General features: G+C 41.4%; 1 protein-coding gene across 1 annotated transcript; it reads left to right on the top strand.

The window, feature by feature from the left end:
• The first annotated feature begins 2,048 nt into the window (after window positions 1-2,048).
• On the top strand, window positions 2,049-25,915 carry LOC118408076 (protein unc-80 homolog). The gene is made up of 20 exons (XM_035808696.1): window positions 2,049-2,138; window positions 2,904-3,049; window positions 4,024-4,337; window positions 4,661-4,762; window positions 5,078-5,206; window positions 5,648-5,844; window positions 7,184-7,393; window positions 8,035-8,170; window positions 8,846-8,957; window positions 17,430-17,593; window positions 18,234-18,350; window positions 19,546-19,665; window positions 20,265-20,395; window positions 21,021-21,194; window positions 21,684-21,836; window positions 22,419-22,557; window positions 23,227-23,335; window positions 23,690-23,756; window positions 24,415-24,543; window positions 25,688-25,915. The coding sequence occupies exons 1-20, from the start codon at window positions 2,049-2,051 to the stop codon at window positions 25,913-25,915; spliced, it is 2,967 nt and encodes a 988-aa protein (XP_035664589.1).
• The last annotated feature ends 1,360 nt before the right edge of the window (window positions 25,916-27,275 follow it).

The following is a 27,275-nucleotide window of genomic DNA, read 5'->3' as shown; positions in this document are numbered from 1 at the left end:
CAGTTATGCCTTTCTACTGGATATTGTGCTCCGAGTTATCCAGTCCTTCTCCTGTCCACATGGATGTAGTGATGGACATAGAGGGTCTCCCGGGGACATTGTGAGACAACAGGCCCAGGACTGTTTCACCAGGTATGGTGTGTTTTATTGCAGGGCTTGAAATACTGGGTGCATGTGCACCCAGGTGCACCCAAAATTGGAGCTGTGCACCCAATTATTTTCTGTGGGTGCACATTAGGTTTACCTATACATACTTACTAGTCTATTATGCAGCACATTCTTGACATCCAACTTACTTGTTTAAGAATTTGAGGTTCAATTAGGATTCATTGAAATTTTAGATGGTCAGAAAAGGAACAGTAAGGTTTGTGATTAGGTTTTTCTACCTATTAGTAATTCTGTAATTATTTTATGTGGTGCACCCAAAAATTGTTTGGTGCACCCAATTTTTTAGGTTGGATGCACCAGTGCACCTAGTCCCAAAAACGAATTTCGAGCCCTGTATTGGGACAAATATTCTATCCATTGGCAATAAGATCTAGTTTCACCACATTTCGGACCATATTGCGACTCAATTATTATAGCAAAGGACCAGGCGTTATGACAACATATACACAAAGGAACAGGCGAGTCATTAACATTATTATCATTCCTACCCAAACCTGCAAACTCCTGTATGAGGCATAGATCCCTTCAACTTCAAGTTGGTACTATACGTATACGTGTAAATTTCTTTGTCGAATTTCTGAAAATTCACATTAGTTCTTTGTTACGTACATTTGTAAGAAGATTTTGCATTTTGTAACTTAAATTTCTACAGAAAATATTGGCATGTCAATTTTTTTCAAACTTTTACTGTACTGTATTCATGATCATTCTCCCTGCAGGGTCTGATCTTTCATCCATGCTCTTTGCTAGTCTGATTGGTTAATTTCATGTGTATCGCTCTTTCTGATTGGTCAGGTGGTAAAATTTTTAAATATCAGTTTTAGAATTTTTTAACACCTGGATGGCCCGAATTCTTTGCGTTTACAGCATCATATTACCAAAAACATGACATGGGGCTTTCTGATTGGTTCACGTCGTCTGGCTATATGATAATTATGATTTATTGACGAAAGTTTGAGCATGTTTTCCAGGTTATTTCAGGGAAACAAGGCTGCCTGTACCACTCATCTACAGAAGTGGATATCTGGCCAGCCTTTGGCGACCACTGTTGACTTCCTCCATTCCTGGCTAGGGTTTTGCAGTTTTACTCCACCCAGTCCCTTTATACCCGGTAAGATCCTGTTTTTATTTGGGATTTTTTCACTGTTACTATAAAATATTTGTAGGGATAAGAAAATAATTTAAGCCTTTAATTAAGGTAATATTTTCAAGAAAATGCAGAATGTTTTCCCTAGCAACTTTCATCGGTGTACCAGCAAATTTTATGGTATTTTGGTTTGATATCTGATACTCTGGACAACTATGCATGTTCAAGACTTTTTGTGTCAGATACCACATGAACTTTAGATTTGGAAAAGATATTGTAATAAAGATTTGGGTGCTTATAAGAACTTCCTGTAAGAACTGCAGGTCCTGGAGTATTTTTATGAAAACTTTAGAGGAGGATAACTTTTATAAAGAATAAAGAATTAAATGAATTTGATTTGATTTTTTAATTTTTTTCCTGCAGTGTAGCATTCTACTGGGGAAGATGCACATAAAACAATAAATAACATTATGATAGATTCTCCTGCATGCCATGACAGGACTTCAAACATCCAACATGTATCTATGACTGAAAAACAGCTTTTAGATTTAACAATGGTCATTTATGCAGACAGATCTCATCTGCATGATTGGTGAGAAAATAAATACATTGTCCTCTTTGGCTCTTTTCGTCACTGGGAGACGGTCAAAATGAATAATACATTGTACGATAGTGGTAAGAGATAGAAACTTTTGTTCATTCTGTCTTGAGAATGTTTTCTCTACCACTGCCAGAGAGAAGAGGCAGTTACTATGGACAGAAGAGTTTATCCTGGACCACTGCAAGAGAGGACATGGAGGGGATCATCATTGCACGCTGCTTTAAAACTTTGATGAAACAGATCCTACAAGCTGAGACTGAACTTCAGAAGCCTGGTGCCATGGTAATGTCATGTTAGACACTTTAGGACTTGAAATACTCAGGGTGCATGAATGCAAAGTTGCAAATAGAAAATTTAGCTGTCAGTACATGTACATTGTATATAATTTAAATACGGGTGCACTGGTGCACTTCCACGCAGATACACATGTATTTGTGTAGGTTATATGTGTACATAATGTGCTAATAGTAGTGCAAAGCTCAGTCATACAGTAGACACATACTGGGGCACTTTTCTATTGTGATTCCAATGTATGACCGAGGGATACACATGTGAATCCCAATGGAAAACATAGCTAATATCCATGACCTATTGCTCCACCCACAGAAATACAAGGACCTGCCAGCCTGCTGTCTGCTATGCTCTCCTCCTGAGAGTGATTGATTACCTTGAAACCCATGAGAAACACATAGGAATCACAGTCTGTAATTGGCAATAAGGAAACCTTTTGGATATATATATACTCCAAACCAAACATAGAGAATCCTCTGACTAGAGAAAAAGCTTGGGAAGATACACCAAAAAGTAGTTACTCAAGCAACTGGATATGGTTTTGAAAACGGTCAGACGTTTCTGATAGAATCCACTATCCTTTGTCAGTGACACTGGATGTCTAACCTATATCGACGTAGCTAGGAAAGATACACATAAGGGATATCTCCTCTTCTTCTTGGTGTGTTTCTCCTGTGTTTCCCCTGAGTTTTGACAATTGAACTGAGTTTTGGGCTTAGGTTAGAATCATCAGTTTGATCCTTTCTATCTTGTCAGCAGAACTGTAGCCTGTTCTTCGATGTGCAACAACTGATGACCTACCTGAAGGAATTCCACGGCAGTACCTTCAGGAAGATCCTACTGACTGGGCTGGCAGATGCAACCATCAGGAAACAGACATCTGTGCAGAGTCAGTCTGCCAGGTATGTAATAGTCAATACTAGGGTTGGGTGCCAGTACGGTGTACTGGTACAAAACCAGTTTTTCTTATTGGACCTGTCCAGAAAAAACGGATCTGAAAAGAATTGGTGGACCGGATGTTGGACCTATTGGAAAATGAATAGATTATACTATTATAGTGATCAGACTTTTACATGTTTTGGGGATTACCGGTCGAGGAAAATAACAAGAGTGAAGTAGAGTAGAGTCTATACTCATTTCTACCTTAAGTTTTACAGTCAATCGTACAGAGGCAGTTAGCTTTTACATTTGCATGTGGGAGTACAATACTCCACAAAACAGATTTCTTTGTAGCAAAAAGGACCTTGTTTTGAGTATCGCCCATTCACATTAAGTTCTCACATAATGATCAGGTTCAGGTACGGACCTGGACCTGATCCTCTGGACCTGAACCTGGACCTAAACCTGAATTTTCTGTACCAGTACCCACCCCTAGTCATTAGGTCATGTTTTGTTGGAGCCTGTGTGTTACTGTGTTTGTTAATGGCATAAATCTACAGTAATTATATATTAAGTCGTGAATTGGATTAATTTGCCTTATTGGTAATATTTTGGGCCCCTAGCAACTTTCTACAATTTTGAAGCAGAACTTCCCATTTTGGTATCTCATGTTCTGGACAACCTTAAAGGGTTGTGATTTTTGAGTGATAGATATATCTCTTAGGGTGGACTGTAGATGTTTTTGAAAAAGGCCAAATAATGGTGTGTCATTGATTTTAGCTGTTTCATGAATGGAAAAAGTTGTTCATCATGCAGTGCTGAGCTTTTTTTTGCTTTTCCTAAATGTATATTTTTTTCTAGATGTAGCTTTCTCATGCAAGTGTCCTAAAAATGATGTTTTGACCTTATAATAAGTACTTTTAAAATAATGTTTGGTTCATTTTACGATACATGTAAGTTTTAAACTTGCAGCCATTCTCCCTGCTTACTTTTGTAGCTCGGGTGTTCTTGGATCAAAGGACCTTGGGATGGGAAAAGGTGCGTCCGGATCGGACAAGACGCGCAAGGGACATGGTCGGCGCGATTTCTTCCGTAGACGATTCGTGAAGCGTAGCAGCAGCACTAGCGTTTCCAGCTCAGGCTCCGAGCTCGAGGCCTTCGATAATAACGGAGCGTCCGCTGTAAAAGCCTCATCAGTGAATCAAAACAGACAGATGAGTATCACCAGTGTGGGGAGCATCAGTGAGGACGATGGTTCCACTCTGTTTAACAAGGGCAAGAGGAGAACATTTGGACTTAGGATCAGACTAGGTATGTTCGTTAGAAATAATTTAAAGTGCTAAACACCATCCACACACAGGTTAACACACCTGTCCTTGGTACTGAACACCATCCACACACAGGTTAACACACCTGTCCCTGGTGCTGAATACCATCCACACGCAGACACACCTGTTCTTGGTGCTGAACACCATACACACACAGGTAAGCATACTTATCCCTGTTGCCGAACACCATCCACACACAGGTTAACACTTGGTATTGGTATATTCCTCAAGTATATATAACCTTCAGTCTTGTACTATTGCTAAGCGGCTCTTTGTTTCTTTTTCCTTATCTCTCTCTTGCCAAAGGCTCATGGAGAAAGTCCTCCCGTCGTAGATCCCGGAAGTTTTCCCAGGATCCAGAGGAAGCCAGTGAGATGCAGACGTTTCTGCCACAGCCAGCAAACAAAAGTAACTTTTCTACTTTTAGATTGAATTCATAGTTAACGTAATGCCATTATGATTATAGTATTATTAGCCTTTTGTGCACAAGAAGTTTTAAACAATTCAAGAAATCAAACCCAATGGCATTTGTTTTAGATTAGAAGTAGCTCTAGTTGACGGCTTTCATCTCACTTTATGTTTATTATATTATTGCATACTATACCGTTTTACTATCATCATGGTATTTTCACGTATACTTGTAATTAGCTTTTGGGCATAAACTTATAATACGTCATTTATAAATATATATAATCATATATAATCTGTTGCTTTGATTGACAGGCGCTGAGAAAAGTGTGGAGTACCATCTGGACCACCGCAGAGTGGGACTGCGAGCGCTGGCCAACAGTCAACACCTGCTGGCTAGGATCAGTCGTAGGAGGAGGGGTCTCATGTCTGAGGACAAGGAAGGTATATCTTGCACTCTGTAAACAATAGCTGTATCTGTATTCTGTATCTGAATAGCCGGTAAAACCGCCTTTTGGCATAACAACCCAGCTTCGCTCCCACGCAGCGCGGCAGCAGCTGGTTATATTACACTGAACGACCTGTCACACCTAACTTTTACACATCTATCTGCAAGTGTGTTCTTTAAAACTAACCAGAGAAGATACCGTGAACCCTACCGTGCTTGTTGATGTCTGTTTTTGTACTGTAATTAATTGTTACATGTACATATAGACCTTACAAAAGTCGCTGTACTTTTTGTCGTGTCAATAGAGATTTCTATGTAAAAGAGTCAAACATCATGATATTTTCATTATATGTATATTAGTTACTAAACACTAATTTCAACCAGGTACAGATCCTAAATAAAGAACCTCTTATTAATTCTCTGTTGCTCCTTTACAGAGTCATCTGACCAGCACAGCTCAGGCCCGCACAATGAGACTACATCAAAAGGCAGGCCCTCAGGCTGGGAGAGTAGAGAGAAGGGGGTGAACGCTGACTCTACACGGGACGGCATGCACATCTTCAGGTTCCTACTGAACGCCTGTCAGCCGGGAACTGTCCCCGACCCTGAACTACTGGCTGCAATGCTTTATTTGGTAAGGTCAAACAGTCATTCAATTCAGTGTTATTCTGTTAAACACATTTCTGACACCACCATTCGTCTACGTAATATCCCTAAATACAATGTACTCTCTTTTTAAATGCAAAGGATATAGGTAAGCCCGCATGAATAAAGGTGAACTAACGTTATAGTGGGTGCTATGTGAAACTGTGGTTTCATCAGCCTGTGCTTTTTAGTGATTGTGCAGTTTAAACTCTTGGGCCTGGGGTGTGCAGGCAGAAAAAAGAAGAAGCATTGTTGCTCCCTGTCCTTGTTACTGAATGGCTGGTCTCAATGGATGTATAGCTGCTGCATGATAATGTAAAAACAGCAGAACAGCAGTCCCTTTGGACTGTATGATAATAATTATTACTACTGAAGTGGAATTGCGTGGCATAATTGGCAGTGCGTTGGGATCAGTCCCAAGAGGTTCCAAGTTCGAATCCAGTGTTCTGAGTTCGAATCCTGTGTCATCGATCTTGTGCCCTTAGAAAAGGCACGATTTTCCTCACTTCTCTGAGCTGAAAATGAGCAGATGTCTTTCTAGTATCAGCCACATGTTGATTTACACCATTCATCCTGAAGGGAGACCTGGCACTTGTTGCCTTGTAAATAAAACAGCCAGCAAAAGGGTTTGTCATCTCGCAAGGGGCAGCCGTTGTGTGTAAGCATGCGAACCGATGATGAATGAATGAATGAATTTTATTGCTCAACAATCGCACAGGGTACAATGTATGGCAATTAATAACAACTAATAGCTATACAGACAGTAGTACTAAGAGGCTACATACAAAACAACAACAAAACATTATTAATAATAGTACAGTTATGTATGATTAATCTGATCTCGCATTTGGAATACATTATAAAGAAACTTGCCTACGTAGACAGATATATGAGTTGAACATGAGAGCAATACATGGAAAATATCGCTTTCTGCACCAGCGAGAGAGATGTGTGTTTTGGTTCTAATATTCTTAAACAATATTTCTCTCTCTTTACTGTAGGTAGGACATTTCATAACAAAGTGGAATTCATCTTCTATATTTTCATGACATGTAGGACACAGTCTTTGAGTGGCTGGTGTGTTACGGTGACGACCTTTTTCAGTCTGTTTAACAGTCTGGTTAAACCTATTCTACTTTATTGTAGTGAGCTCACTGGAATAAATGCACAATGCAGAGATCTAATATTCAAAGGGATTCCGGAATGTCAAAATGAAACGACCAGAACATCTATAGCCACAGTCCTCAGCCCGATATTTGGATCAAAAGTTGATATACTTAGAGTCTCCCGTGAGTCTCAATGATGAAGTGTTTCTCGTTGTATCCTAGGAGGCCCCAGTTGTTGCTAGAGCTGCAGTGCTGCTGGAATGTGCACACTTTGTCCACTTGTGCAACCGTGGGGAGTGGCCCGGCTGGATGCGCGTCATGCGGAACTCCATCCGTCGCAGGACGGCAAACCGCGATGCCGGAGGCGGCGCCGGAACAGCGCACGCAGACATACAGCAGAGCGCAGCACATCTGTTCTTTCAGTGGGGCGAGGTAGGTGTACTCGTGTATACTCAGGATATTGGAGTTTTCTTTTATACAACATATATAATGTCCATCCTGGTTACATTTTGATGTCTCTCATACCTCTTCCTCGGAGTTTCTGACCAGAGTGCTTCTTTTTACCGCTTTACATGACACATGTATGAAGCCAATGAAGGTGGCATTTTTGAGGCAAGAACACAAAACCCCAAATGTGGATAAGTTAATATATATCATCCCAGTACACAGGAGAGCTACTTGATACTCATAATGAGCATCCCACCACACTCATTGAAAAGGCTTTGCGTCCTTCTTGGTGTATGTGGATCAAATAAATCTGTACAGATATGCAGCTTGTACTGTACAGTACAAATCTGGTTTGTTATGTCATGAGGTTGTTTAATAGATGAAAAAGCTAACCATATATCTTGTATGGAGCCCCTTTTTTTACTGATTACACCCATTATATTGGACATGCATTGAGTATGATAATTCCTTGCAGACATGAAAATCTAATTCAAAACTCTGTGGGGTCAAATGTGACAAAATGTTCATTATATCAAAATATATAATGTATATGGAATAATTATTTTCATTGTAAAACAATGTGATAGCAAAAGAGTTTTGTGGGAATTGTCTTTTCCTGATTCCAGGCTATAGGGTGGAGACTGAAGGAGATTTTGCACCAGGACAGCCAGAAGTCAGTCTGCATGTTTGGGTCCTTCCAAGAGGAGGTGACAAGAAACCAGATGAAGAAGGAGGATCTAGAGGAAGACTTCATGGATGAAGGTATAGAATAAACCTAGCTTTTTATGTAAACACACATAAAACAACTGGTAAAAGTTCCAGTAATATCTTGCATCATACTTCAGGGCTCGAAATACTGGGGGCATGTGCACCCAGGTGCACCCAAAATTGGAGCTGTGCACAGGGTGCACCCAAATATTTTCTTATGTTTATGTATGTAAAAATATCAAGTATACCTATAGTCTAGTATACATCATATTCTTGACATCTACATGTTAGAAAGACAATAAGAATGTCTGTCATAGTACTTGTTTAAGAATTTAATAGCTTGATCACACTAATTTTTTAACTCTCCATCTCAAGTAGTCTTTGTCGAGGAATGGATGATCCACCACCTCTGTGATGTCACATTACGTAGATCAAACACATGACTCAATGATCAGTGGATCATAAGTTGTAAAAAGCCCATTGTGGCACCCCGCCCAACCCTGTTGAGGGGTGGTTGTAAAGCCATTATGTATCATATAATGGATGACTTGTTTTATTCCTCCCGCACTTTTGTGTCAAAGACTCATACTTTGTCCATGGACATTACGCTTTTAATCATGTCATTTGTTACCAACACAGACCAACTTTCAAGCTAAGATACATGCATGTTGACCTTTGACCTTTAACACCTGCATGATAATGCATTGTCTGATTTGTTGTGTTCTCCAGGAGCGCCTGGCACCAATGGGGACTCCTGTCCCTACGCACTAAAGATGGCTGCCTGTCAGCTTCTAGCAGAGATCACCACATTCCTGAGGGAAACTGGACAGTACCTTCCCAAGTATGTACATTGTACAATATAGGCTCAGTCACATTTACACACCAGGGATGTCCCTGTAGCTGAAGATACATTTGTAGCACTGCCTCACAGTTGAGCTCCTGGTTTCAGTTAGCTGGTAACTGGGAGGCCCTGATTCAAAATAATAGGAACACCCCATCTCATAGAAGGGGCATAAAAATGTCCTGTGATTGAACAGGTGCCTGAGGCATGTTAATGGCAAAGGGCTAGTATCCCCTCCCTGTAAAAGATATACATATTATGTACCATACCTTCCTGTGTGAAAATTTGCCCGTCCCGGACTAGTCCGAACCGGCATGAACCGTCAGTTCGAACCATGCAATAGTCCGGGGGTCGGACGGGTCGGTCGGACGGGACGGACGCTCGACAGTTCGCAGAACGGTTCGGACGGCCAAAAAGCGTCCAGATTGGCCGCTTGGACTAGCCCGGACTACGTCCCGGACTGGTCCCGGACGGCATGGTTCGAACGCTTTCGGGCGGCGGCCTGGAGCGGGCAGTTCGAACGGTTCGAGCCGGTACGGCTCCGCCCGGGCCGGACGGCCGAACGGGCGGTTCCCATAGCAACAAAGCGATCCGAACCGTCTGGGGGCGTGCAGAGCACCGCGGGGCGCCGGTCCGGACGTCTGCGGACGTCTGCGAACCACCAATTTACATGGCAATTGTACCTCCCAAACACCCGTGGAATGCGTAAAATCGTGCTGTTGTGAGGTGGAAATCGCTGCCCAAACAGTTCGGACGGTCTGAACCGCCGGAATGCCGTTACAAAATAGAAAGAATTTCAATGCAATTCATCCCTCTGCCGCCAGCGCTCCTATAGACAAAATATTAATGACGGCTTGAAGCTTGAAGTTACAGAATGACACCAGCCGCAAGACAATCAATGTAAATCACATGTGCCCTCACTTTGACGTTATGTGCGTGCGGAGTCCCAGGAAACATTTGATTGCCCGCACAAACCATGTACAAAGCGTAAGTAATGGATTTCTGATGTCTTTCCGACTGAAGCGTGGTTGCCAAACATGTGGTGGAGACACTATCACTAATATATGATATACATTCAAGTCCATAATCTAGAAGATTCATTTATAAACATCATTGAATGCCCTAATATATTCATGCCAACGCTAGGCACGTTACGCACCCAGCGGCGGCGAGGGTTCAGTGACCCCATCTCAAACGTAAACAAGAAGACGATCCTATGAAGAAGCCAAACATTTTGTTGGTGTATGTTGAACTTCATTGTATTTTGTTGAAAGAAAGTTGTATCTAAATATTGAATGGTAATATATGTTCATCTAGTGCCACAAAATATTATTCTACGTGTCTAAAATAAGACTAGTTTTGATATAGGTGCTGGCCCCCATACGTGAATTGAACTCTCCCACACTTGATTGAAGCCTCCCGGTCCTTTGGGACAGCCGCCCGACAAGTGCGCACATGTCTATAACTCGTTGTTTGTTGTTTATTTTACGTTCCACATGTTAATTTTTGGCACAGTTTGCACATCCATTGACAGGAATACCACTAAGAATGATGTCGCCATTATACCAATTTCCTTTGTGTTTCTTGCCTTTTTTCACGAGCAAGTTATTCAAAGACGGGAAAATACGATCCAGATATCAGTTTGCGAGCCAGTGGCTAGGCCACACCCACACAGCGCGAAACTTTAGGTATAGAGGCGTGCCGGCGCCGCTGTCCATCATCGCGTGGCGACCGACAAAATAATTAGCAACCATCTCCGCTAGCTGGGTGTCATGCTGTCCGTATTATAAAACGTCTGCACAGTTATTATTGGAATCTTTCGTCAGTAAATTTACTTTGCGCACTTGTAAGCGACTTTTGACAAGACTGGCCGGTGTTCCCGTAAAGCTTTCCTTCTGTCCTAATCCCAGCAAAACGGGCCTGGTCTCCGGGGACAGCCGCCTACCAGACCGATTCGTAGGGCAGGAATCAAAATGTCACACTACAACGGGTCTCCAATTTCTGGAAGGGTGGCAAAATCACCAACGTCCGGCCGCACCTTTGAGCTTCGGCCGTAAGTCTAGAATCTGCTTAAATTATTCAGCAAAGCAAATAGGATGTAAAATCTGCTTGTCTCTAGTGTATAGTTATTGTGCATGTGATTTCATTAACTTTTGTAAAACCAACGATATTCAGAAGGCTTCAGAAGTACCACGAGTGTTATCATACAATGTTAATTGAATGAGTAGAGATTAAAAGACGTCACCCTAGAGGATTATTGTTAACCTACGCCGTAGACGTTTTAACTTTCACATCGCTTGATAGATTTTTATGCCCGTGACAAAGGCACATGTGTGAATAGCAGGCGAAATCTTTACTTGCGGCACAAGTGAATAAACGCTTTTCGAAAAGTTGGTAAGGAGGAACAATATTAAACGGGGAGGATTATTGTCGAGGAAATTCCGCTCGTGAGGACATGGATATATAACGTCCTTGGGAGGAAGTTACTAGTATGCCATGGTGAGTAGAAGTAATTCTATGAACGTTGATATTAATATTTTTCAGTTGTAGTTGTACTCTACTCTCTCTACTCTATATGAAGCATGGACATGGACACCTGACGTGCTAATTCAGATTACGCTTAGTCTACAGTTTAGTCTTTGTTCTGTGCGTTTAGTTGTTACACAACATTGTGCATGTACACAACCAAGATACGCTACTGAAGCACAGAGAAGAAAACAACTTGCTGGAATTTCACAGGCTTTATCCCCAGGGGCAGGCAGGCGAGTTTCTAAAGCTTGACTCCCTGCTGACAATAATCCCGATAGCCCGTCCGAACGGTTCAAACGGTTCGGGATTTACTGTGGCGTGTCCAGAGATCCGCCTGGCTCCGACATGTCCGACCCGTGAGAACGTTGCCCCCAACCAGGGAGGTTTTATCAAACCCGGGACATTGAGGAAACAACTTTGTTACCTTCGTCATGGATTTAAAATTACCTCCGATCAGTGGTGTATGCGGAAATTGTAATACGATCATAATCACATCATTATCTTCGCCGAGAAGGTTATATTTATGATATAATTTGCAACGGTACGTGGAAACATGACTTCCTCTTTGATGCAACAAGTGAAAATTACGTCATACCACTGTGTTTCCACGAAAATGGGCGCTGAAACAACAGTGTGCATAATACAGCCCCCAGGAGTCCCAGTAAGTGCGGAAAAAATACACGGATACTTCAGTTAGCCAGGATTTTGACTGTGCTGTTGATAATTTCACATCTAACACACTTGGTAACACAGCTAAACGATGTAAAACAGTTTCTTACCAGTTCAGTCTTGAACAAGAAGGGATGTTTGTATTCCAGTCCGTTCGTATTCCACGGAAGTTTCGGCAGTCGGTTGGAACAGCACCAGAACATAATTCCACACAAATTGTTTGTGTTGCTAGTCCTTTTCCATCTCTCCATGGCAGTTTGATGCATCCTGACCCGAAACGACAACGTACAAACCCCTCACGCGACACCTCTTCCAACTTATCCATGATAGTCTGTACATTTAGCCTTAGTATAAGACTAAAAAGCGGAAAAATAACACAGGACATCAGGAAACGGTTTACTGATGAGTTTTCAATTTGAAATGACCGCGACGCACGCGCAATGCTCATGTTATCCCCAGGGGCAGACAGGGGAGTCTTTCAAGCTTGACACCCTGCTGACAATAATCGTGATAGCCGGTCCGAACGTTCAGAACGGTACGGGAAGCACTGTTGCGTGTCCTGAGATCCGGCCTGTCCCTGGCCCGATCCAGGGCAGTTCTCTAAATCTATTAAACCTTTCATATTACGAAGGATGAAGCGTCCAAATTTCTCAGGAGAACATGACACCGACCCCTAGATTGTGCGTCACCATCCCCAACCCCTATCAATTTACGCCGCACGGGTAGTGCACAGTCTCTCCTTCTGTAAGTGTAACGTGCTGGATGCAGCCATCCACGGCGTTTCTTGATCCAGTCGTCGCTTCGACTAACGAGTAATATATTTTCGAATTTTTATTGTACGTTTGTGCTCTTAAAGCTAAGTACAGGTCAAAATGATAAAGTAGTTCTAACGCTTCTAACAACAATATGCATGTAAAATGGTGGCGTTAGATGTTCGGCTAACCGTTACCCGTGTCCGAGGCTGTTTTGGATACCGTACTCCAGCGTGACACAGCACTGTACTTGTTTTTAGTCCCACTTTCTTGATATAATGTCACTGGTCAAACTCAACACGTTTTCAGAGAGTCGATTGAAGTCTCGCTGCTGCAGGTCGTCCAACAGGTGATCCAACCAGGTACTGCTCACAAGTTCCTTTCCGGCCAAAGCATGCGCTTTGACTCCAAACGATGGTGGAAATTTTGGTAAGTGAGAAACATTCAAAATATTGCACTTCACAAATCATGTTAGGTATTGTCCACAAGGCGAGATAATGCCGGACGTCATGAAAGGCAATAAAGATGCTAAATACATTTTCAACATTATCTCCCGTATTATTGCACATTTGGACAGAATCGTCGCTTGGTACAATGGCAGTCAATCGAAACGTAGTGCTACTCAATGTCGTCTTATTTGTAAAGCGCCAGAGACAATTATTCAATCATAGGGTAGAAAGATTATATTTAGTTCTACAGAAAACAATGGTGGTCTGTAACTTTTCCCCGCCCGTTTTAACGCCGTGCGAGCATGATCAATCCCGAGTCGTGTGGTGAAGACCTCAGGTGCCAGGGTGACCTACAATAGCATTGTCGTTTATTCTTCTTATAGTACTTTATTACACTGCGCTTGGAAGACAACGATTTTATTGGCGTTGGCAATGTAGTTAGCAAATCAAACACGACAGCAGAACGGACAATATAGCGTTCGTGTGATTTAGAAACGAAATACGGCGTGCCGAATTCTTATTCGCCATGCCACTGCGACTATCCAAGCGGTATCTGCTGTTACGTGTTTAAGACTTTTTTTCTCATTTATCGCTAGAGAAAAATAAAGAGACAAACAGGACTAAAACATACTCATTCTTCATGAGAACAGACTTCGTAACAATGACTTGTTCATACCTATAGATATTCATATGTCTGTTTAGTTATAGACCTTACGAAAGTCGCTTTACTTTTGTCGTGTCAATAAAGATTTTATATGCTGCATGCACGGCATTTGGTAGTGTACGAGATACGATGCAAAGACTGGTACTTCGTGGCATATTACCCTTTAATAATGGTCGAGAGGATAAACATGTAGGTGTGATCCGCACACTCAACGCTGCGTGGGCGTGATGGGCAATCCAAACTGTGCAGGTCGCGTACTGTTCCCTGGCAGGCTACACTCCTCTTGCCGGCTTACTCTTCTATTCATTCTATTTCTACGGTTTTCCAGCGACCCGGAGTCTGGTACTGGTAGAGACTAACATTTTCCTGCAAGGGGAGAGCAAGCCGACTTCAGTAGACCGCCCGGCGGGACCATAAACAGGCATTTGTCGCAGTTCTCCCAGACGTATTTTCCCGTCCATAAAACTCGGACAGGGCCCACAGCCTAAATTATGTCACAAAATGTGGCAATATGTAACTGCAAAAATTTTGGCATTGTCTGAATCACTTGAATTTATCGTAAAATTTCTCCGTTTGTCACATTTCTGAGTATGTTTAAAACTTCTTATTGACGACCAGGGGGCTCAAATACGTGGTTGAACAACGTGTTTTGGCTCGCGATATTCAGATGAGTTTCCAAGAAACTTGATAGTGGGGCATAGGATTTCAGTTTCAGTTTCTTACAACCAATCATGTGGCTCATTATTTGCAGTGAAAATCGACGTCTCCGGCTGATTTCGTACAAATCGTAGCGATTGGCTAGCCCTGAGTAAATAGATTGTCCCACACTGTACACATCAAACGGCTGCCGCCAGCATGGCGCCATGGCAACGGCCAATGTGTGGTGGGAAGACCACCAGAGCGCCTCTCACGTGCGCCTCACAGGCGGGATGTCAATCAACCCGCTGTTTATTTCAGCGGGTACGGCCTGGAACTGGGATCGCCCTGTTTGCCAAAATCATCTCGCGCACTGGACAGCCGGGCTTTCCGAGCAACGTTCGTACATGCAGAAAAACTGCACTGAGTAGCGGAGCAGATTCTTCAAAGGGTGACTCAACACTGTAAGCTGGAGATTGGAAAATGAACAGCATTTTATAAGTGTATGTAAACTTTACTAGAAGACCCATCAGTTTGTTTTTGCTACTCTATTGAGCATTGTATCATACTCTACTCTTTACTTCAGACAGCCGTGCGTGGTGAACGAATATGCAAGAAAACACTTCACCCATTCATTAGTCGCGGCCAACATATAATATAGAAGAAAAGTTGTAGATTTGAAGGTAGAAAAATCTAATTTCTATTTTATTTTCATAGGATTACTTAGTCTATTAGTATTGTTTAGGCGACAGTACAACGCTATTACTATTAGTGTTCGCCCGCTCTGGCTGTTGCCCCGTTATAATGGATGTAAAACATGCCTCTAACAGTGTCTAATATAGTCTCACCGGACTGTACCGCTCTTCTGGTCGCTGCGCTTAGTGTACGGAAGGGGGCGCTGTCGCACGGCTTCATACAATTTTGGGACTTAGACAAAATTTGGCTGGGCGGCGGCAATTTTTTCTAAGTTTTTTACGGCGCCCGAGGCGTCCGGCGGTCCTGAACTGCCGAACGTGCTGAACCACTTAATGACGGTTCGCCGCCCGACGCTCGGACGGGCAGCCTCGCGGGCCGGACGGCTTTCACGTAGGCGGACCGTGTGGACTGCCCTCGGACCGGTCCGAACCGTTCGGGGCGAGTTGATTTTCACACAGGTTGCTGTATACAGATTTACATGCTGACCTATGTACCACTAGTGAACAACAGTAGAACAGTTTATTTGTCTCAAACAGACTTAAAATCAGACCAGGTCCAAGCCAATTATATAACCAGCAATGATGAAAACATTGACACTAGGGGTGGGTACCGGTACAGAAAATTCAGGTCCAGGTCCGGTTCAGGTCCAGATGATCAGGTCCAGGTCCGGACCTGAACCTGTACCTGATGTAGTATGACTCATAGTGACTCATACCAAGGGTCCATTTCACTACAAAGAAATCTGTTTGGTGTAGTATTAGACTTACACTGGCGTTTTGAAATCCTGCAACGCTAACTGCACCTGTACGATTGGCTGTAAAACTTGGTAGAAATTACTATAAACTCTACTCTACTTCACTCTTGTTATTTTCTTCCACCTGCAAGCGCCACAACGTGTGAATGCCTGATAAAATAATCTGTTAATTTTCTAATCGGTCCAACATCCGGTCCACCTAATTTTTTCAGGTCCGGTTTTTCTGGACCGGTCCAATAAGAAAAAACGGTTTTGTACCGGTACACTGTACCGATACCCAGCCCTAATTGACACAATTCCCTTTTGAACTATGGCTGACTTTTAGTGCATATCAAATTCAACACAGGGACAAAGCTTGGCACCATAGCAGCTTCTTTTACAACAGTTACTGCAAACATGTTCTCCGTCTCCAAGCATACAATGGTTGTTGTTGAAAATTGTGACCTTTTCTTTTTTACCATGTTTTCTGTTGGTTAGTTGTTTGGAGAGTACGTGTATTGTTGAAAACTTTTGAATGAATCTTATGCTTTGCTAGCCTGAGAACCATCTAGAAAGTAGTTCGCGACCGGCATTCATTATATGCTATATACAGTCGCTTCTAGCTCTGCTGGAATTATCCAAATTTTGGAGGTGCTGATTGGTCCCCAAATATAAGTGAGTTGTGGAATGGGTTCAAGCGCTCGTTTGAACAGGTGTAATAGAGCCCATATTGACAACATCTGTTTAAAATGAGATCTTGGGTGGGTTCTTAGAAATCCACAGATTCTGATAATCACTGATAAACATCTTGTATTTTGCTGACGAGTAGGCGAGATAAGGAAGAACAAAGGGTCCAGATCACAGCTAATTAATGACCTGCCAAGTACATGTGGTAGGAATTTGTTTTGTTTACGTCAGCACCCAGCTAAGAGATAAAAAGAAGGAACACCAGGGATGAGGGTTCAGTCAGAGAGAGAGGACACACTGAGACAGTCATGATGTGACAGAGGAGAATAAAGATCGGTTCTCGGCCACAGCAGATCTTGTGCGTCTGTGATTCATTTTCTACGACACCAGTCCCATCTTCCTTCTTTACACAGGCGCTTGTCCGCTTGTGGGAGGCCTGTTGTCATCGAACGAATGCTCTAGAACCCATTCCATACTTTGCTCATTAACTGATGTTAGCACCAAAAGGTTTGAATTTGCCGGTCTTCAGATGGATAGCAGAAGTGAACATGGGAGTGAACGACTATCCAGATGGTACCCAGGCTAATGCTACACAATCATGTATATCTATAGGAAGACCCTGTTATGTGTTCTGACCTGACTGATGCCTCCATACAGAGCCAGTCAGCCACACCATCCGTTTGTTGACCACACCCAGTCTAACACCAGTGAGCTGGTAGTGGATCATGGCGGCCCCAGGCAGCGATGGAGTAACCTGGTACGTCCTCCTCAGGACGGCCCTCGCTCAAGCATCGTCAAGGTCACCATGGACGTTCCGGCAGGTAGTTCAGTCTCTATCTCCTTGTCTTTGAATGTATTTTAGGATGAAAGTAACATCAAACCAACACTTCAAAGAAATCGGAACTTAGCCAAAGTTTTGCTGGCACGTGGAAGGCACTCATCTACTGCAACTTGTTGTTGGAGTCATATGACTCCAGCTATGGGTCGTATGTGCTACATAACCTGTGTCAAAACCCTCAGCACATCTTTGTTAATCTGATTCTTAGTGTTGGTTAGATGAAGTTTTAAGTCTTCATTCATATTTTACAATCTTGTAATTCACCAAGTTGAAGTTTAACACAGCTGAACTTTAAAATGCTAGGATACAATTATCAGTAGTAGTTTTATGCTTTTTGGCATAAATTTTGTTTGATTTTAAAGAATTTTGGTTTAATCTTATATTGTGCTGCACTCTTCTGGAATGGGTGTAAAATGGGCATCTTGAACAAATTTAAGGGAAAGGCTAGCAGTCCCTCTCTTTAAAATCATACCCAGCATTAGTCAGTCTGTAACAGGAAGAAAACTTGCTGCCCTACTTGCCACTTGAAAGGCTTAGGGTCAGAATGAATGATCTTGATTGACAAGCAAACTCATCAACTTGAATGGAAATCCATTACTAATCTTTGTTTTGTATATCTACAGGACAAGAAAGAAAGATCAGCTTCACTGGTCTTGACGATACTGAGTCGATGCATAGCAGCAGTACCACACTGGCTAATGTGGATATGCCATCAGAGGAAAAGAAGGTATCAACAGCAGGTATGACCATGCCTACCGATTCCCTCTGTGAAACAGAATCTGATGTTTTGTACATAGACACTTTGTTTTAGTGGCCTATGTTATCAGTAAGCTCATTTCCCATTCTACACACTCTCCACCTGTAAATGCTATAGGCATGCCAGGGACACTTGAAGGAAGTTCAGAGGTCAAAGTTGACAAGAAGGTCCCTGAGAGTTGACAGAAAATAAAGTTGGGTTGATTCCAGAGTTTTCCTTATGCGCCTCATGCATTTTTAAAATTATTTTAAGATAGCTCAGAGATTCTATCCTTTGTTAAACATGTATATTAGGGCTGGGTATCGGTACAGTGTACCGGTACAAAACCGTTTTTTCTTCTTGGACCGGTCCGAAAAAACCGGACCTGAAAAAAATCCATGGACCGGATGTTGGACCGATTCCAAAATTCACGTCAGTAACAGACTATCGCTACTGGCGATCTTCGGTCCAACACCAAGACTAATAATATATTACGACCAAACAGAGCTGCTACATGCAGCTGTAAATAACATCTCGAAGTTAAAACGGTTAAAGGATGTATCAATAGACGGAGATGTCAGTTAAGGTACTTAGTTTTGGGTAAGTGTCAACAGTGGCTAGCCTACAACTTTAATAAGTGGCTAGTGATGCGACACATGTATATACTTGCACTGGCGTAAATTTATACTTGCCTAACTTGGGAACAAAAATGACAACCAAGTAAACCGCAAATCAAGTTACCTATATATCTGTCGCTCCGTTGTGCCCATACTCAGCTTATTTCCTTGAGCTTGAGTAGCCTAAATCCACCATACAACGACAACAACACCTGGCGATCGCCGCGCAGCAAAACAAACGAGATCATTTTGATTCAGGCAAAAGAACCAGTATTTAAAACATATTCGTTTCCTTCCTGCATATTAGTTGTTTGAGTATAGATAGCTATCATTCCCATCTACAGCTAAACACTCATAGAGACCTGTGTTTGAATCTAAATCTCCAAAATTTCATATGCATGACATAGTACTGCTGTTCTACTGTAATCAGGTCCAGGTTCAGGTCCGGACCTGGACCTGATCCTCTGGACCTGAACCGGACCTGGACCTGAATTTTCTGTACCGGTACCCAGCCCTAATGTATATACAAAATATAGTGCCAGTGTGCCTGTTGTGATGAGACTTACCCTATTTTCTCACAAGGTCGTAAAGCCCAGACCCCCAGTGCTCGCCGCTCGCTTCTCCGCCGCACGTACCACAACACCAGCATGCGGAGAAGGGGCGGGATTCATGGCAAGAGAACTGGTGAGCTGGCAGTCACAGGTTAGTACTGAACAACAGCTACCTTAGAAAAAAAATACCTGTCCTTAGTACTGAACAACAGCCACCTTAGAAGTAACATACCTGTCCTTAGTACTTAACACCTTACAAAATATGCCCGTCCTTATTACTGAACACTATCCACCTAAAAAAACACGCCTGTCCCTAGTACTGAACACTATCTACCTCACAAAACATGCCTGCCCTTAGTGTTGAACACTATCTACTTAACAATAACATGTTAACTACCCACTTTACATCTAACATGCTTGTTCTTAGCACTGAACACTATTCACCTTACAAAGCATGCCTGTCCTTAGTACTGAACACTACCCACTTTACATCTAACATTCTTGTTCTTAGCACTGCACACTATTCACCTTACAAAACATGCCTATCCATACTATTTAACACTATCCACTTGAAGAAACAAGTCTACCTTAGATACATATGATTGGCCTTACTTCTAACAAATGTGCACCTCAGTATTCTGCATTGCCTTCTAATTTCATTTCCCACAAATGTCTAAGAAAATTGAGTTGATTTTGCCTAAATGTGGCATGTATGAGATTTCAATTAGTATTTGTATGTAAATTCTGTAGCACCACCGTTCCAGAGGAGAAGCATGTCTGGTGAGTCGGAGGAGGATCACTCTGGGAGTGAGGGATATGACATGGAGAAGGAAGAAAGTCATGAGGAAGACTACAGCTGCACTAACCTACCCTGGATTGATGTAAGTACAGATTGAATATAATTTGATAGTGGTAACGGTGGTCCTAGGCCTCAGTTGTACAGATCATCCTTTGGCTAAAATATATTCTAAAATATGTATGCTGTACTTTCAAGGACAGACAAAAAGCAATGTTCTTGGTGTGTGCAAGATTTTTCTAATGTCAGGTAATAGTGGATGAAAGTAACTTAAACTGGTACAAGTTTGGTCTTAACTTACTTGCACCACACAATTTTACATGCACAAACTTGCATATGCGTGTGGTATTTCTAGCCCTGTATAGCATATTCAGTGTTCCAAATACCCACTTACACTTGCAATCTGTTTTGCTTGGCGCAACTTAATCTTAAAACCCAGGTGGTACATTGCGCAACCTGAGGTTTTGCACTTGGAACATCATATTTCCCCCACCTACGTGCTTAAGCTTTTGTATTACTTGATAAAGTAAAACAATTTAACTGAAAGGAAAAATATTGGATTTAGTAGCTTGATGAAAGTAATAACTTGGAAGTGAGGTGACCTGAAATGTTGATGACGCAACCTGGATTTGACTCAGGTTGCTGCCTGGGCAACCTGGCTGAAAACAGTATTTTTAGTACCGATAACTTTGTTATATCTTATATTACAGGTGATTGTCCAGGTAGCCAACACTTCCAACTTCATCTGTGAACACAAAGGGTTCTGTCACCCCGACTGCTACCACCGCCAGCAGCGCAGCTGTCTCCGGCTTGCCAAGGCGGTCCACACCGTGTACGGGGCAGGGATGGACATTCGCTGTCGAGACGAAGATACAGAACAAGAGGTGCTAGAACTCAAAATTCTTGTGATGGATTTGTAAGAATTTTGGAATGTGGCAAGTTTTTGAGGTCCAGAAGATACATGATAATTTGAAGATACATGATAATTTGAGCCCCCTAAGGTTATTTTCAGGTACTGCACCATTACCATATTCAATTGAAATGCCCCCTACAGTTGTAAAGAAACCTGCTAGAGGGCCAAAACTTATGTCACTTCTTTCTGACCAATCAAACATCATGACCATAGCTTGTCCAGAACAGGACATATCAAAACAGGAAATTTTGTTGCAGTACCACAACAATCTGCTATAGGTAGCCAAAGTTGTATTCATTTTTAGGTGTTATGAAGTCCTCCCTACATACTCTTAATATCCATTCAGTCAATCCATGCAGACAAGTTATTATCTTGACAGACACACACACAAACACATGATCCCAAAATTTAACCTTCTCAGTAATAGATAATGAAATGGAATTAATTTGTGGTTTCTCAGCAGATGCCCAGCTCCATGAGTGTAGGCAGGTCCAGTGGTGTACAGGGGGTTCCTGTAGAGCAGCTGGCAGCTTGTCACAGATACGGGTGGTCAGATCTGGCCAAATCAGCTGCCAGCTCGGACAATGGGATGCTCAAGTATCTACAGACACAGGTAAGGTCAAGAAAACCTCACTCTTCAAGTTTTGTGTTGGCAATTACCATTATGATTCAACTTTGATCCGGAAACAAATTATTGACTTTGTTGAAGTCAATGTCATGTTTAATACTGATATGATAAATAAAAATGTATCATTAGAAATATGGTAATTTCATAGAGATTATTCCAACTAGTGTCGCTGCTTCTTTTTCCACGTCTTATATAGGATGTTTGGCCACTGACCATTTGACCATTCTTTGCTAAAATCTGATGATTTCTCAAAACATGACATTCATGGGGGATGGACGGGGGAAAATTTATACTACAGTATAAACATTATACTGTATTTACATTATGGTAAATAAATGTAATTGCAGATTTTTTTTCAGTGGTTTTATGATCATAATTTTGATGGTAACCTCTTCCCCATGAAAATCCTTGTACTGTCTTCAAACCACCTGTTTTTCAACCATTAAATCCACTGAGGACACTTCATTTTATCCACCACAAATCAAATGACCACAATCTTTAATGCACGTACAGTACACAGTGAGGAAATGACTTGTTGGTACTTTCAAAGTGAAGTTATTGTTCCAGGTACTGAACCCGAGCCAGTGTGCGCTGACCACTCTAGTGAAGGCTGCCACTGTTCTAGTGGACGACACTTTCTGTGACATCCTACCTGTAGCATGGGAACTACTACTGGACAGTAATCAGCATGTAGCCAAGTCAGCAGGTAACACTGACTAACACTTCATATTAATTTGCACCTGAGTACAGCTACATGTAAGACAGCACAACTCCTTGACAATGCACAAACCAGGCAGAGGAAATAGTAGCTGCAATGTGAAAGCATTGAATTAGATGACTGACAGTATTAAAATTCCACAATCATGCACAGGAGAAAATTGGTCAACCAGAATATATCTAACAATCCAGTGTCTCCTTGCAAGTTGCTGCATACCTTGAACCTTGAACGTGGACATCAGAGATGCCTTCACGGGTCGCAATGGATCCTTCTTCTTCGCAATGGATACACATAGCCAATAGCATAGCAAAAATTGTTGAGTCACTCAAAACGCATGCAACCGGAAAGGGTCACAGACCAGGTGACAAGACATAATAGGCTTTGGTGTACTTTTACTGTATTTATCCAAAAAGATGTAGGGGAATATCCTTGATGCAATAAAATGATTGACTACAAACTACATCCCTTCTCATCAAAATGCAGTAACTCAAGCAACTGGATAATGATTTTTGAAATGGTCAGACGTTTCAGACAACCATGCTGTGTCTTTCGTCAGTAACACATTAAAGTCTTCTCTGTCGCGACCAGTAGATAAGCATTGAGCTAAACTGGTCTGAGTTAACTTACTTTCTTTCATTTAAATCTGACTTTTTTCAGCCACACTGATGCTGTTGTCATCTGTGAAGATCCCTGAACATGTGATAGAGCTGTATGTGAGGGAACTGCACCATACTGACCCAACACAAAGGATCAATGCTATCAAAAGGTACATGTATTACAGCTACATTCATTTTTGTGTGTCTGGATAAATGAAACATAGACTTGTGTTGCAACAGATAGACACAAACTACATTGATTGTTTTTAATCTTGTCAGCAAATTTTTTCCAGCTTTGCACCAACTATCTTTATGCTAACAACTTGAGACTTGAACTGTGAATTCTCCCAAAATATCTGGAATTTTATACTCTTCTGTATACAGAAAAGAAATCAAAGGTTAATAGTTTTTATAAATCACAAGTTAGTAAATTAAAAGTTGGCTTCAGTTAGTATTTACCCTTTAAATGTTTCCAAAGGGCTTTGTTACCTGTCATTTGTCATTATGTTGATTCCATTTCCCAGATGGCAGATCCTGTGGAACAGTCGTTACCATGTATGGCCTAGTATGGAGGAAGGGGCTTGCTTTAAGGTAATAAAATATTATCATTAAGATATCCATTTTAAAGAACTAAAACATTTGGCTGCTTAGAATTTGTCAACTCAGGGACCAAGCATTCTGAACTTTAGACGATAAGATTAGGTTCACAACCACAGCCAATGTTCACAAGTCACAGCCAATGTTTTGATGACCGTCTGTTAGTCAGGGCAATTCTGATTGGTTTACATTGTACTGCAGCTTACAGATGTAGTATGATACACTCCTTTGCATTTGTGACTCAGACCTTTTGTTTGTCCAAGCCTAGCAGTTTTGCCTGGTTAATGTAACATTGACTATAATAATTCCACTATGTGCCATCATACCGCCACCTCAAAAAAACTTTAGTATAGAGGTCTTCCCAAAGTTGTCTTGAACACCAAATGTTAAATATCTTCATTTTAATACAATTCAGAATTATTTAGGTGTTGAAGACAATCTTGAAAAGGCCACTATAACAACGTTTTTTGAGGTGGCGGTGTAATGGTACCTGGTGGAATTATGCAAATGTATGTGACATCATGTAATCTAAACTTCATGCTCTTGCAAAAACAAATATGATTGTTTGATTTAATGAAATTAGTGTGACTGTCAAAAAGAGTTGTTTTATTAAAGATAATTCGACAAACAACTGTTTATGATTTCTGTGTAGATCCCACCCCCTAACATAGACTTCACCCAGCCCTCCCCTCCTATGGGCCTGGGAGGCTGCACGGTTGCAGACCCCCCTTGGATGGCACACTGCACCATGTGGGACGAGAACATCACTGATGATGGACAGGTAATTACACCCAAAAATGTACAAATTCAATCTAGTTTGTATGTATTACAGAGACCGTTCTACACTTTGTTTACTCATGAATTACACTTAATCACAACATTTATAGGCTAAGCTTCTTTTGGTGTCTTGTGCCTAGTCAGTTACTGTTTTACACATTCAAGCATATGTTAGGCATTAGGTAAAGTGGAAACCTCAGACGGACTACGATGCCTGGTATTTTATCATTAGCTTGAATGTTTTATTGAATATTCTTTTAAATACGTGTACTTTGTACTTAATTTGATGGTGTACTGAATACTTTACTATCAGTAAAGCACACCATATCACCCTTCTCTTGTCAATAATTATTGTTACCGTATATTCTCGAATAAAGTACGCACCCCAATTAAAGTACGCACCCCTGATTTGGGGCTAGTCTTAGACAGATATTTGGGACTGAAAGGTAAAATGGAAAAACTCAAATAAAGTATGCACCCCTTCTCCACCAATTTTGGACAGACCTTGCACTGGTTAAATTCAAATTTATGATGTTTTCCTCAGGTTATTTTGCATGAAATAACCTGGGGTTACACTGTCGTTGTCTCTTTAAACTTGTAGATTGCCTAACTGCAACTTGTAAAAATCACTGAGAATGAACTGGCAGAAGAAGTCAGCTAATACATCTAACTGGGAAAACCAGTTGTACAACTGTCAAAGTCACTAACTCAAAAGGATTGTATGCAAATGCCAGTCTTATGTAAATTATGTTTAGACAATTCTTTGGTAAGACAACACCAAGACAACTCCAATGTGTATATTTTGAAACCTTCCTGGAAGTGCAGCTACAACTGGCTTTATTTTAGGCTCTTTTACCATTTATCCATGCAATAACCTCAAATAAAGTACGCACCCAGACTTTGGCAACAACTTGTAGCACCATTTCAGATTTGAAAAAATTAAAAAGTGCGTACTTTATTCGAGAATATACGGTAATTGTATTTTATTGTCATGGAAGCTCTTCTGTGTTGGAAGTAAGCATAGGACAATGCTAAACTTTCTTCCAACGCAAAGTTATACATACTAAGATGGGATTTTCATCTTCGGCTTCAATACCAATCACAGAAGGTAAATTGTATATTATGTCCAATTACTGTCTGTTCTTCAGAAACGCATGTTTGCAGCTGCAGCTACCAGCAGAACAGCTCAGCAGGATGCCCACCTGCATCAGGTGTTGCTGGAGGAGGAGCAGCACCTGCAGGTGGCACGTGGAGAGTGCCACGTCACAGCCGTGCCTGTCCTGCTGAAGGCAGGGTATGAGCAAAGCCTGGTACAACATGGAGATGCAGATGATGATGGTGATTATGTCACAGAGACCATTTTTATCCCTGGCTAGCAAAGCTCTGTCATACAGTAGACAAATACTGATCAGAAACACTTTTCTATTGTGATTCCTATGTGTGTCTGAAGGATACACAATACAAAACCCAATGGAAACATAGCTAATACACAGGAGATATCTCCTACTGTCCTAGGTGTGTTTTTACTGTGTTTCCCTTGAGTTTTGACTATTGATTTTATTAGATGATGTTCCAGATATCATTTCTTACTACTGACACATACATGTAGGGTACCATGTTGTTTTTTTTAATTTGCTGTATCAGTGCTTATTTTTACAAGGAGGGGTTGCCTACTCTTCTCCTTCAATGTGCTCTAAGCATCTTTTCAAACACACATGTACCTCCCCAAAATATGGGTGCAGGCCCAATGGATATGTCCTGACCCAGGATTGAACTGGGATCTACCAGACAGCAACTAATTGAAACCAGGAGCTCAAATGTGAGGCTGCTATCAGTTGAGCTACAGGGACATCCCTAAATGCCCAGCAATATGTACATGTATGTCATGATCGCATATTAGGGAATGGCACTATCTGTAGCAAAGTTGAGACCTAAATGTTTAATGCCATTACATTCAGCTTCAAAACTACGGAACTACTGAAAAGTTTTATTTTGTTGACAATTTTCTAACAGCAGTAGGTAATGTTGAGGAGAGGTCGGACCACACATCGTTACATCAGACCCTGACACCTGCCCAACCTGTGCTGCCCTCCTCCATCTCAGCCATTGCTGCCATCTTGATACGCCTTACTGACGATGAAGAGGTCAATGAAGAAGGGTTGAAAGGTAACATCAATTTTGTGATATCATCATATGTCAAGTTGGCAGTTCATAATAGTCTGTGGAATCTAATTTATTATGTTTTTGTTCCAACAGATGTTCATATAAGGCCCTCATGTACATTAACTTGTTCAACTATGACCATAATGATTGTTCTTTTTCTATCTTAAAAGAATATTGATGACAAGTTTGTAAATATACATATTTTTATAAAATTAGACTTGTATTTTTGTAAGGTAGATGTGATTTTAAATTATTAGATTTTGTGAAATATGAATTTGGCAAGAAAATCTTTTCTATTGCAAGAATATTAGTTCATTGTTACATTGTTTGACTAACTTCTGAAAACTATAAGGTAAAATCTTGGCTTATGTTGAAATGTATCAAGGAAAGTGCACACATCAAATAAAATCCATATGTACAGATTTGTACTGTTTTCTTACATCTTACCATTATGCTTCTGTTCTTAGTTGGTGCTGTTGCCCGGATGGTTAGCTGGTCCTGTCTGGTCGATGATCCGGCACTCTTCCTGAAACACTTTCTGGAGAATCTGAATGTCCGACCCAAACAGGTACA

The sequence above is a fragment of the Branchiostoma floridae genome, unplaced genomic scaffold (assembly GCF_000003815.2).
Source record: "Branchiostoma floridae strain S238N-H82 unplaced genomic scaffold, Bfl_VNyyK Sc7u5tJ_1551, whole genome shotgun sequence".
Taxonomy (NCBI): Eukaryota; Metazoa; Chordata; class Leptocardii; order Amphioxiformes; family Branchiostomatidae; genus Branchiostoma; species Branchiostoma floridae.
The sequence above is the reverse complement of the archived record's forward strand: the minus strand, read 5'-3'. Positions and strand labels throughout refer to the sequence as shown.